The sequence below is a fragment of the Lepidothrix coronata genome, unplaced genomic scaffold (genome assembly GCF_001604755.1).
Source record: "Lepidothrix coronata isolate B3197 unplaced genomic scaffold, Lepidothrix_coronata-1.0 Scaffold7, whole genome shotgun sequence".
Taxonomy (NCBI): Eukaryota; Metazoa; Chordata; class Aves; order Passeriformes; family Pipridae; genus Lepidothrix; species Lepidothrix coronata.
The window spans coordinates 7,004,154-7,016,330 of NW_016690187.1; the positions used below are offsets into that span (position 1 = coordinate 7,004,154).

Here is a 12,177-nt window from a genome sequence, read left to right on the forward strand (position 1 = left end):
CTTATTTAGTCTGGTGATTGACAGATGCATTTGGTGGCTTCTTGGGTGTTTTATAATGAAAGGAAGTAAGGCTGAATCTCACTGATATGATGACTTCTGACTTGTTCATATGCTTTGCTAAAATGCTTCTTTATTACTTTCTTTGTCTTGAGATTGTGACTTAGGAAATTTGCAATGGCTTGTAAACTGCACATTATAAATGAAATTGAATTATAAATCAAAAGCTTTGGAACGGCTGAGGTTTCCTTATTGAATCCCTTTTGTGCCTCCAAAATTAGGATTGTCAATCAAAACCAACAGGTGGTGTATGGTTACAGAGAGTGAAGCCACTCTCACAGGATACTTTCTTTTAGGAAACCAATCAGAACTGGCACTGACATGATGAGGCAGACCTGTCAGCAGAGCTGGGGTATATAAAGTGAAACAACTATGTTAGCACTTCTGAGCAGTCGTGCATTCCCCGCCTCGCCTCGGGTGTAGGGATTGCAAAAAAAACAAAACTACACTGTCAAGACCGTGTAGTTTTGTTTTTTATGATTAGAGGCTCTACAATTCTCATGCTGGGATTGTCTAAAAAAATCTTACTTGGGATAAGGACGTCGTTCAAGAAGATTTCGTTGGGCTTAGCCCACTCTTGCAGGCACTTTGAGAGATCAGGTTAGTAGCATGTTTCTACTGGTGTAAAAAAGGTTTTATCGGTCATTAATAATCCTGATACAATATATTTTTTATAAATTTGGTCACGGGGGGGTATAGGTTTCAGGAATAGACAGAGCACTTAAATTCTCTGTCAAGTTTATATCTTAAATTACTGGAGTAAGCTTTGGTAACTCTCAGCAAAACTTTTTTTTTTACAGTATATTTTATTGTTAAAGACTATATAAGTTAAGGTTTTAAAAGTGTATGGAAACATGTGCTTAACTTAAAAACTCCTTTCTCTTGGGAGTGTTCAAGGTTATGCTACTGAGAGATAAACTGAGAAGCTCCCAGAATAGCTCTGATAAAATGCATATGGTATCAGCTAAGCACTGATGACTTTTTAAGGGAAACAACTGCTAAGGTATCAGTTACATGGCAGCTCTGGAACACTTGTCTGCTGTCATTCATAGCTGTAAAGGTTATTTCTGGAACATGACATTTCAGACACATACTTTCAATTCTAATTATACAAGAAGCCTTATAAGATCTGATCTTCATCACCAGAATTTGCCTAGACAATGAAAGAGATAAACTTTGTGTGAACTCAATGACAGTTTTACTTAATTGAATTATTTCTGATCTATTCTGAAGTAAGGAAACTACATATATATACAAGCTTTCGTAATGTATCCATATATTTTAGCTGAGCTTCAAAACATAGTCATAACTTGAGCTGAAAATCTCGATACATTATCCAGTTCTGCCCTTATGCACTTACTGTATGTACGCATCAGGCCCTGACTTCTATGAAGGCATTCATGTAATGAAGAATTTTTACCCCTATGAAAGGTAAAACAAATTTGGCTCAGAGTGAAAGAAACTTTGCTTTCTCATTTTTGAGTTAAGCTTGGGGTTGTCACAAAATCTGGCACAAAAGCCAAAGTAAACTGAAGTAAATATGTGAGCAAGATTGGCTTGAAAAAATTGTGGGGTTAACTCTTGTTTGTTAAGACTTGATCTGCTCTCAGGGGAATTTTATTATGAGAAACATTGTGACTTTAATAGATGTATAGTACTATTAAAAAGATACTAGCTACATTTTTCATAACCACACGATTTTACATCAGTAAATAAATATGTTCAGGCAAATATAAAACACTGACACAGAAGCTTTTCTAGTGTAGTGTGCTATTTCAAAGTAGGATCTTTTGGCATAGCAAGAGAAAGCAAACTTACTTTCAGATTTCACATGGCTCTGCAGTTGTTCAAGCCATCAGTGTCAGTGGCTACCTTATATCCTAGCTCACATTTCGAAGGTTGCTGTCTTCCCATATTCAAAATTCCACTGAAATACTCTCTAAGAAAGACTAGAATTTTATCTGCATCTTTAATGTCAATATGCTTCTGTGAAAAGAAATTATTCACTACTTACAGACTGCTTTTAAAATTATCTTCTGTCATTTTGATCATTATTATGAGCCAAATACATTGAAGACCTTCACATTCTTTCAGTTGCTGCTTAGTGACCTAGATATATTCTCATTGGAGAATGCAAATGCTTTGCACCAACAAAACATTTTAAAAAATTATACATGGAACTTATTTTCTCTTCAGATAAAAAAGTTAATAGATGAATAGAGGCTGGATGACCTGTAGAAGGTCATGCAGTGAGTCAAGCAGAATTTTGTCTTCTGCTGCACACTTGCAATGCCAAAGCACAACTCCACTAAAAATAATGGTTTCACATCCAACTCAGCCAAGCATTCTCTAAGAATAATTTGCCATACAACTTTGTCAAAATCTACACTCTTCACATTTCACCAGGTCATTCTGATTTAAAACTTACTAGAGTAAATTGTTCTGAAAATAATTACAAATACTCTTAAAATCTAGCAAGAAAGGAGCGCGTATAATAACATTGTCACTATTTATCTCTAATGATGGGTTTTTTTGCTTGCAGAGTGCCTGTAAAGATGACGACAAAAGCACCAACATTTACGCAGCCATTACAAAGTGTTGTGGCACTGGAGGGTAGTGCCGCAACCTTTGAGGCTCATATTAGTGGTAAGGTTTTGCTTCATTCTTCCAAGATTTATTATTTTTTTATTACTATTTTTTCCTAATGTTTATGCTTAGAAAAAATGATAACACTTTCTATAGATCATAATCTGATCTGAATGGGTAAAGATGAGTACTGAAATATGGATATATATCTATATTATACAGTACTGATCAGCACTGTAAGGTGCTGTCAAATATCTACAAACAGACTGCATAAAGTTACTGACCAAGCAGTAGGCAGTCATCCTGCCATGCCACTGGTGTCTAATTCTCATATATGTCAGAACCAGCAAAACTGGGGTAAATACCTTTAAAATATACACATAAGGATACATACTCTGCTAATAAGGGAACTTTATACAGGTATAGAGAGAATAATCTTGTTTGAATGATGATTGGACAGAATGAGGAGTGAAGGTGCAAAGGGCAAGGCTTGTGCTAGCTCTTCAGTGACCTTGTGCTAAGCCTTACTCTTACTCTAGCTAAGCTGTATTTCTCCCTCCTGTGTCCTTAAGTTTACTTAATTCCAGAGTTCTAGCAATGGGGTTAAAAGCACAAAATCTAGGTCCACCTGGTGACTGAAAAGGGTAGAAAACCCTAGTATGCTAGATAATAGATTTGTATGGTGGTCATGATGGTAGCTCAAGGCTGGATTAATATAATTTAAGATGTTGATGTGAGTTGAAGATGTCAGATTCCATATAATTTAAAGGATACTTCATTTCTCCAGTCTACATAGTATTCAAACACCCTATCTTGTGCAAAACCCCATGCAAACTCCTGAGATAACGTTACCAGATAACCAACACCCTGTTCTAAGAGTGTCTCTGACCTCGGCAGTGACTAAGGAGAAATGACATGTGTTCTCTGCTGATGGAATTATATTGTCTTACAGGCATTAGCAATGTGATGATCCACATACCATAAAATACTACTCAGATGCTCTGTGACAGGTGCAAACACATGATCTGTCCAACTATAAAGATCTCTGACATCTATAATCCACTGTGGTTCATCCCCTGGTCCCTTTGGATAACACTGGCCCACATGTCATGTAGTCTACATCCATGATATTTTTTCATGCCATATTCTGTTCTTTGGCCCTTGATCTTAATTGCCCCGATCTTCTCTTCTTGCCTGTACACTGAAAATTTTCTGTGAAAAGTTTTTTCCATGGTTGATTACAATACTTATAATTATTACAAATATGTAAATATATCATCAGAACAAGATAGGATGTTAATATGACTCAATATATGATATTGGCTATTTTCATTTGTGTGATATCATGGAATACTTGGGAGGGGAACTTGATTTCTTACTAAGTGAAGCTACATCAGTTTTTCTAATAATATGCCATATTGGATGTTAGTTTCAAATATCTTGTGAGTCAATCTCTTGTTAGCTTTTGTTCACATTGTGAGATTCTGGTATATCTTTCCTGCCCCAAAAGCATCCACCAATGTTGAAAGATGAAACGGTGGCTTGCCATTTAGTTTTTCTAAGGCGTTACAAACAGGAGAGTTTTATTTCTTGAACTAATTGCATAAAGGACTACACAGCTTTATTCTGCCCTTCCTATCCATAATGAAATATTGTGAATTTGAAATGAAGAATTTCTTTTTATCTCTGATAACACTGGCTTTTTATATACAAGTCAAGTATTAATACAGAGCTACAATTCAAATGTGAAGAGTTCAGTTACTCTAAGGGTATCCAGAAGAGCTTAGCAACCACCTGAGATGCAATTTTGCTGTGTGTAAACTAGAACAAATGAATTTTACTGTTATATTAGGCTGTAAATTAAGTGCCACATTACAAAGGTTTGATATCAGACAAAAATACCCAGCATGTTACAGAAATCTCAGAAAGCACAGAACGCACAAACCCTGTGATTAAAAGCAGTAAATGCCAGAGCAGTGGGAGTCCTGCTGGGTCAGCAGTGGCTGAGGGGTCACGAGACAAGGAAGTCAGAAGTTCTGCCAGCATTAGAACTGTGCCCATCCTCATGTCTCCACAGCACTGATCAGGTTTGATTTTTTTCATAAAGAAACCTGTACCCTGCTTACCTTTCTTTGAACTTATATTTTCAGGTATTACCCAGTGCAAGTCAACCTTTAAACTCTGCTTATTGTTGAAAGCAGCACATAGATTGAACACAAGTTGGCAGTTCCTCTCACGTCATTGTCAGAAGAGTCTCATTGAATTCAATTACTTCAGTAGTGGATTTGAGGCACTTTGGGTTGATTTTCTTCTTTTTGGCATCAAAGCTCAAAAAACCTCAAGGACAATTGAATGAAAAATGAACAAAATGAAAAAGATTGTCCTAATAATTAATAGTCAAATCATAGTGTCATTTGGCACATGTAGAAGCCAATCCCTGTATAGACTAGGTAAAAATATCTATAATGTGAGATAGATCTTACCCTTTAGTGTCTAGTTTGGTGGCATGGGATAGCAGAGTGCTAGTAAATTTGTGGAGTTGAGTTTTTTTAATTATAAATTTGGGCTTAGATTTTCAAAATGGCTTCTAACTTTGGATCCCTTGGATATAGCAGTTTGAGGCATCAAAATATATTCCATTTCTAGAATGCAGACTTTTTCAACATCCCACATAAACTCCCATGTTTGCTAATCATCATATAATGCTGCCCCAAGAAAATAAAACATTTTGATGTTACAAGAAATTCTCTATAGAGGACATGTTTTTGGTTGCCTACCTTAAAATATTTTTAAACTAATTTTCACAAAATGTTGAAGACACATAGATCTGAATGGAATAACTGGGATCTGCTGAATATTCAGTGTTTATGGTGATAATACCCAAGTCGTCCTACACTAGTAGTACAAAATTGAATTATACGTTCCCATCAGGGCTGTTTGATAACTTCCATCTGTGAAATTAATAATGCTTAGAAGTACTTTTAGCTTTTGGTTTCTAATCCTCTCTAAAACTGTCCACACTCTCTGTGTGTGAGAGTTGGTTTTAAGTCATTTTCCTGGCACATTAAAATCCCTAATGATTTACTTGGTTTATAGGAGGGATACACTAGAAAGGAAGCAGAATTCTGTGGCCCTGGGGTTTTCCAAACCACAGAATAGAACTGGGAAAATTGTAAATACAGTCTTGGATTTCATTCCTGAGCCCCAGTGCAGTTCAGTTGGTGATTTGGGTTGAGTGGAGAAATACATGAAGTGAATTTGCAGGAATTTTAATTTTTGAAGAAATGGTGTTCTAGGACTACAAAAAGGACTTTGAGCTGGAACTAGCTCCTTAAATTAGCTGTTCTGCTTACATGGCTCATATAAAAATTTTGTTTATTCATCAAATGGATTTCAGTTGCTCAATAAATTTGGCTGAGTAGAAAACTGTGAAAAGAATTTCCACTGGGAATCTAAAATCACCGTTAGTTTTTTCTGACCAGAAAAGTCTTCCTCATGACCCTGATAACAAAAGAATAATATATTTGAACAAGATCAATATATTTGAAAAGATCAGCAGGTTCCAGGTGACTGCTGTCATCAAACTCAAAAAATTTGAGAAAAAGGAATCAAAAACCCCAAAACTTGGATAGCACCTGATTTTAATGTCTACAGCAGTCACTTTTTCTGTCACTTCATTTTTCTAAAACCATATAGTGTTAGAAAAATACTTAACTTGGTTGGAAGTACTGATTTTTACATTATCTCCAAATTATTGGACAGGATAAATTTGTTATCAATAAGCAGTCCTTCTTAGATACTAGCAAATAAATTTTAAAAATACCTCACGTGCTTTAATCCATCCCCCTCATGATTATGATGAACTTTTATTCCTGAACAGGATTGCCAAACACTACAGTCCCCTCATTATTCAAGTGATTTCCTAAATGCAGGAGCTTGTGGAGCTGCCCTATTGCTCTGTGCATTTTAAAGACCTTTCTACAATTCTTTTGCCACTGTGTCACTGGACATATAACCATATATCAGTGCCTATGCCATTATGCTCCACTATAACCATGAATACACAAGTGCATATTATGGTAATTTTTTTATATCTGGCATTTCATAGCATCTTAGTCTCCGTTTGTCTTCCTTTTTCTTTAGGTTTCCCAGTTCCTGAGGTGAACTGGTATCGGGATGGCCAGGTTCTCTCTGCTGAAACTCTGCCCGGTGTGCAGATCTCGTTTAGTGATGGCCGCGCTAAACTGGTGATCCCTACCGTGACAGAAGCAAACAGTGGAAGATACACCGTACAAGCCACCAATGGATCTGGGCAAGCAACTAGTACTGCTGAGCTGCTTGTCACAGGTATAATGCAGCTAAAGAAATGCTCCTCTGTCTGCTAGCAACGTGAGAAAGAGAGTGACAGCAGAAGACTCACAGATAATGAAAAAAGTTCAGATTTGAAATATATGGTCAGCAAAATATAGCAAACCACTCTCCTTTTCCTAAAGCAGTCTAGAATTCAGCATATGTTCTCACCAGGAATGTCTAATGGTGTCCTTTATACTTTAGCTGTATAAAGTTTAATCCTGATCTTGTAAACTCTTATTCACAATTGCAAGCTTCTGGCTTAGCCCTCTATACCTCCACTCGTGATCTGTCACACTGGGTATATTCAAACTACTCATAAAAGAAAGGATAAAGTTCTTCAGGATGGAGACCCTAATAATATTTAATGAAATAAATTATATTTAACAGAATAACTCACATAAAGGGCCATATTCAAGAGACTTTGCTTAATGCCTATGGTTATAATCAGTGTATCAGTAATTCTAGAAACATTTGCAATTATGGGCATAATCAAAAATATCAGTCATTTTAAATGCAAGAAAAAAGTTAATCAACTCCTAATGTTTTGAATGTTTCAGAAGTTACTATCATCTGTCAGTAGCATGTGAAAGAGAAATAGACCTTGTGCACTTCGAGTAATGAAAATATCTAGTCCTTACAGTTCTTTTTAACAAACACTATTGTTTTTCTATTTACTTCTTCAATAAAAATGCAGCTGGAACAGCACCACCAAACTTCTCACAACGACTACAGAGCATGACTGCAAGGCAGGGAAGTCAAGTTCGACTTGATGTAAGAGTGACTGGAATCCCTACACCTGTGGTGAAGTTCTATCGGGATGGAGTAGAAATCAAAAGCTCCCCCGATTTTAAAATTTTACAAGAAGGAGACCTTTACAGCCTAATAATTGCAGAAGCATACCCTGAAGACTCCGGCACCTATTCAGTAAATGCCACAAATAGTATGGGACGTGCTACTTCAACAGCTGAACTGCTAATTCAAGGTAACAGAATTGAAGTTGCAAGCCATGAAAATAGGAGACCATTCATTGCAGTGGTTCAATACGCAGCACTTCATCGATGTGATACTTCATCGATGTGATATCAATAAGTTAATTTATAACTTCTTTCTAAGGAGTTATTAACTTGCTGTGAAAAAAAGCAGCGTCTTTGATGAAATTTGCCAAAGGTTTCTTTCTGAGATTTAAAAGTACCTTTTCTCCAGAATGGGTCTTCTTTAAATGCAAGATACCACAGATAGATAAAAGTGTGGGATATTTTGCATTGTTCTCGTTTTGTATTTGATAGCTGGCTTTGATAGAATAAATATATTAGACTGCATAACTGTACAAGGTGTTGTAAATGAGGGAGGCGAGGATGAAGACAGTTCTTAGACAGAGAATTGTAGCTGAGTCATGCTACCCAGAGTACTCTTCCTTGGATTTCACCTCATTCAGGCTTCCACACTCTGTAATCATTTCAGATCTAGGACTGATGAAGAATCAACAATAAATGTGTTCTGGTTTGGTTTTCTGGGGTTTTTTTCTAATGACTTAGTAGTGCGGTAATATTGTTTCAACTATTTTCACAATCATCTGTCTATAGATATTGCAGAAAAAACAGATAGTTGCTTAGTTACTTTTCTGTTGTTTATATAATTTTTTATATAGTTGGAATTGACCTTTCATTCATTTCTGCAACTGTTTATTGATTGTTGGCATATGAAATTCTCCTGACCACGTTTTCTCTCCCAAAAGGCGAGGAAGAAGCCGTTCCTGCTAAAAAGACAAAGACAATTGTTTCGACTGCTCAGATTTCACAAACAAGACAAGCCAGAATTGAAAAGGTATAATTTCCAAAAACAAAGCAGGTAAGGCTAAAATGTGGATGATTACTTCTACAGTATCTCACCCTAGTATTTTTCTCTTGTTTTTCATTGTAGAAGACTGAAGCCCACTTTGATGCCAGATCACTTACAAGTGTTGAAATGATTATAGAAGGTGCAGCCGCCCAACAGCTCCCACACAAAGCACCTCCACGAATGCCTCCTAGACCTACATCAAAATCACCAACCCCAACAACTCCTGCAAAAGCACAAATGGCACGACAGCAATCACCATCACCTGTTAGACAATCACCATCACCTGTAAGACATGTCAGAGCACCAACACCCTCTCCAGTAAGGTAAAACTACCATTGTTTCAAACAATATTTTTTTGAATCACTTTCACATATAGAAGTAATGCTGTAGCATGAGAGCATGGTATAAAATGGCACTTATTACTTACTGAGTTTATTTTGGTGGCTAGTTATAATGTGCTATGCTTGCCACTACTACCAGAAGTCTGTGCCTCCTATGTACACTTTCTGTCCAGTGTGAAAGAAAATCCCTTTTGATTGCCTTGTATGGAGACAAAGTAGCACTCAAAGATCCAAGATCATGATGAAAGGGAAGAAAACAGCATGGCAGTTGGCCCTTGATTATTTTAAATGAGCAGAGAAAAGAGCAATGACATTGATGAGTGACAAACATAATTAAAGGATATGGAAAAAATGTGAACACATGTTCCATGTGTGTACTGGTAATGACTGTAGAAATAATGTTTTGAAGGTAGGCAAGCTAAAGGTGGTTATTGAAAAATGAAGTTTATCTCTGCTGTGTAGAGCTCTTGAGAGGGAAAGTGAGTGGTTTGAAGAGCAGGGCTCGTGGTCTCAGAGACCCCATGACATCTGTGCCGAGAGGCAGGTAAAGAGAAGATTGCTTTGGAAATCCTGCAGTTGCAGTATCCTGAAGCAGCTTCATCATGGAAGGAATATCTCCAAGCTGAGTGCCCAGAAGAGCCCCATTTAAGTTGTCAGAGCTATGCACGCTGGTGAATTTTGCCCCACTGAGAATAACTTGAAAGGACAGGAAAAAACAGATTGATAGTAACTAGCAATAACTAGCAAACTGCAAACACAGAAAAGGGATTAAATAGTGCCATCTAGAGAGCATATGGAACTAGAAGTTTGTACTCCCTTGCTAGTCAGACCACTTTTAGACAACACAACACATTAGAAAATATATCTAAAAAGTTAAATGATGATGCTGCCCCCTAGTGATGCTATTTGTTAACGTTCTCTGGGAAATACAGCACAAAAAAATTCCACTCCGAGAAATTCTAAGTTAGAAAGCCTATTAAAGTATTTTGGAAAATGCTTTAAAACTGTCTGCTAGGATTAGGATTGAACTTTTCAAAATTTGGAAACTAGCACTTTCCAAATGGCTAACAGTTATTGTGGTTGAGATTTGTAAATGTAAGTATGGGGAAAAAGATAGGCACTGATCAGAAGCTTGTCTGGAGTATGAGTACATGTATGGATGTCACATGGAAATGAGATGTGGTACAGTAGTAGATACAGTTGTTTTTCTACGTGTTTGCCACAGTTTGGTTACATTAACCATTTTGTCTCTCTACAGAGACTGGACTACGAATGTAATATGTAATACTTACAGCATGTAAACCTTTTATATTATTCCTATTAGGAGAGTTAGGATAGAGCAAATGGAAAGTCATGATGAATTTTTATATTTTAAATATATGTGCTTGAGTGAAATTTCCTTTACCACTTGCTCTTATTTCTTTCTGGAAACTAGGATACTACAAAGACATTTTACAGTTATGAGTATGACAAAACCACACATATTAAGCATATTGTTAGGCACATAGGTTAGTGTAATTTACAAGTCAAACACCTCAAAAATTTTTTAAAATCAAACTATATATTACTGAATTCACTCCTAATTATGGAGTGAAATCAAGTTCAGGCCAAAGTCTTTTTATACAGTTGTCATTGTATGACACTGGATTAATTATATCAATACTCTGATTTTTTTCAATAGGTCGGTTTCTCCTGCTGGAAGGATCTCCACCTCCCCTATCAGACCAGTGAAGTCTCCATCTCCAATCCGTAAACCATATGTAGTGACAACAGTTGGGGCTGAAGTCCTTCCTCCTTGGAAGCAGGAAGGATATGCTGCAACCATGGAAGCCCAGATGAAGGAAACAAGAGTATCTACAAGCACAACCCAAATAACTGAAGAGAGATGGGAGGGGACATATGGGGTCCAAGAACAAGTTACCGTAACTGGTGCTACTGCTGGCGAGGTGGTGACTGGTGCTAGAGAGGTAAAGTCTATTACTGGAAAAAACATTGGGTTTGCTTTATGTGGGGTCTCACTACTGCTGAATAGTTCTGCTAAATGGCATCTGAGAGGCTGTGTGTAAAAACCTGTGTATCTGCTGTTGAGTTCTGCTGCAAATACAGAAATGCTTCTTTGCAACATGTGTCTCTGTACTTGTTTTGTGCTTCTTCTGAATGTATGCAAAACATGAAAAAATGTTTTTTGATGTGACTAATATAGGTGAGAAAGGACAGTGAAAAAACAGCAGCTGTTGCTACGGTTGTTGCTGCTGTGGATCAAGCCATGGTGAGAGAACCAGCTCCAGGTGTTGTAGAGCAAACTGCTAAAAGGACAGCAATGACTGCAGTCCACGTTCAACCTGTTCAGGAGCAGGTAGAAATAGAGCACAGACATTCTCTGATTTCCCTTTTATTCCTTCATCCAACATGCAAACAAGGCATGACTGACTGTGAGGAATTAACCAGATATTACCCAGTGCACTGCAAAAGCATGCGTACTCATATAGAGAAGCTAGATGTAAACGAATGCTCGTGGTTCACTTACCCATTGCATTCCATCATAGCAGGATTGAACTAATTATTCTTAAACTGTTTTTAAGGTTAAGAATTCCTTCTATGAAAGTGACCCTGTATTCTTCCTTTTCATTGCTAACATTATTCTTACAATGATGAAGTTTTTTCTCTAATATCTCATTTATAATTTCCCCCCTAGGAATAAAATAATTCTCCCTTAGTATTTTTCCTTCACTTGCATTCCTCTCTTATTTTTCCTTCTCCTCTTATTTTGATGGTCAATTTGTTAAAGTGAATTTTAAGGCTTGGGTTTTTTGTTTGTTGCTATAAAAATTCAGATGAAAAAGGAGGCAACGGTAGTAGTTACCAGTGATAAATCCACAAAACAAACAGTGATATCAAGAACTAGAGAAGGAATTGTCACTTCACAAGAACAAAGGCACATCTCTCATGAAAAGGTGAATACAGATGTTACCAGTGATTGTTATACCCTACCTTGTTCAAA

General features: G+C 36.9%; 1 protein-coding gene across 1 annotated transcript in view; it reads left to right on the forward strand.

Annotated features, from left to right (window-relative positions):
* The first annotated feature begins 443 nt into the window (after nucleotides 1–443).
* Nucleotides 444–12,177, forward strand: part of TTN (titin) — a 244,207-nt gene continuing 232,473 nt past the window's right edge. Inside the window, exons 1-9 of the mRNA XM_017834916.1 lie at nucleotides 444–657; nucleotides 2,600–2,703; nucleotides 6,787–6,990; nucleotides 7,691–7,978; nucleotides 8,732–8,820; nucleotides 8,917–9,158; nucleotides 10,858–11,143; nucleotides 11,380–11,532; nucleotides 12,011–12,130. Of these exons, the coding sequence (XP_017690405.1) occupies nucleotides 2,613–2,703; nucleotides 6,787–6,990; nucleotides 7,691–7,978; nucleotides 8,732–8,820; nucleotides 8,917–9,158; nucleotides 10,858–11,143; nucleotides 11,380–11,532; nucleotides 12,011–12,130 (1,473 nt within the window). The 5' untranslated portion in view covers nucleotides 444–657; nucleotides 2,600–2,612. The remainder of the gene's footprint in view (nucleotides 658–2,599; nucleotides 2,704–6,786; nucleotides 6,991–7,690; nucleotides 7,979–8,731; nucleotides 8,821–8,916; nucleotides 9,159–10,857; nucleotides 11,144–11,379; nucleotides 11,533–12,010; nucleotides 12,131–12,177) is intronic.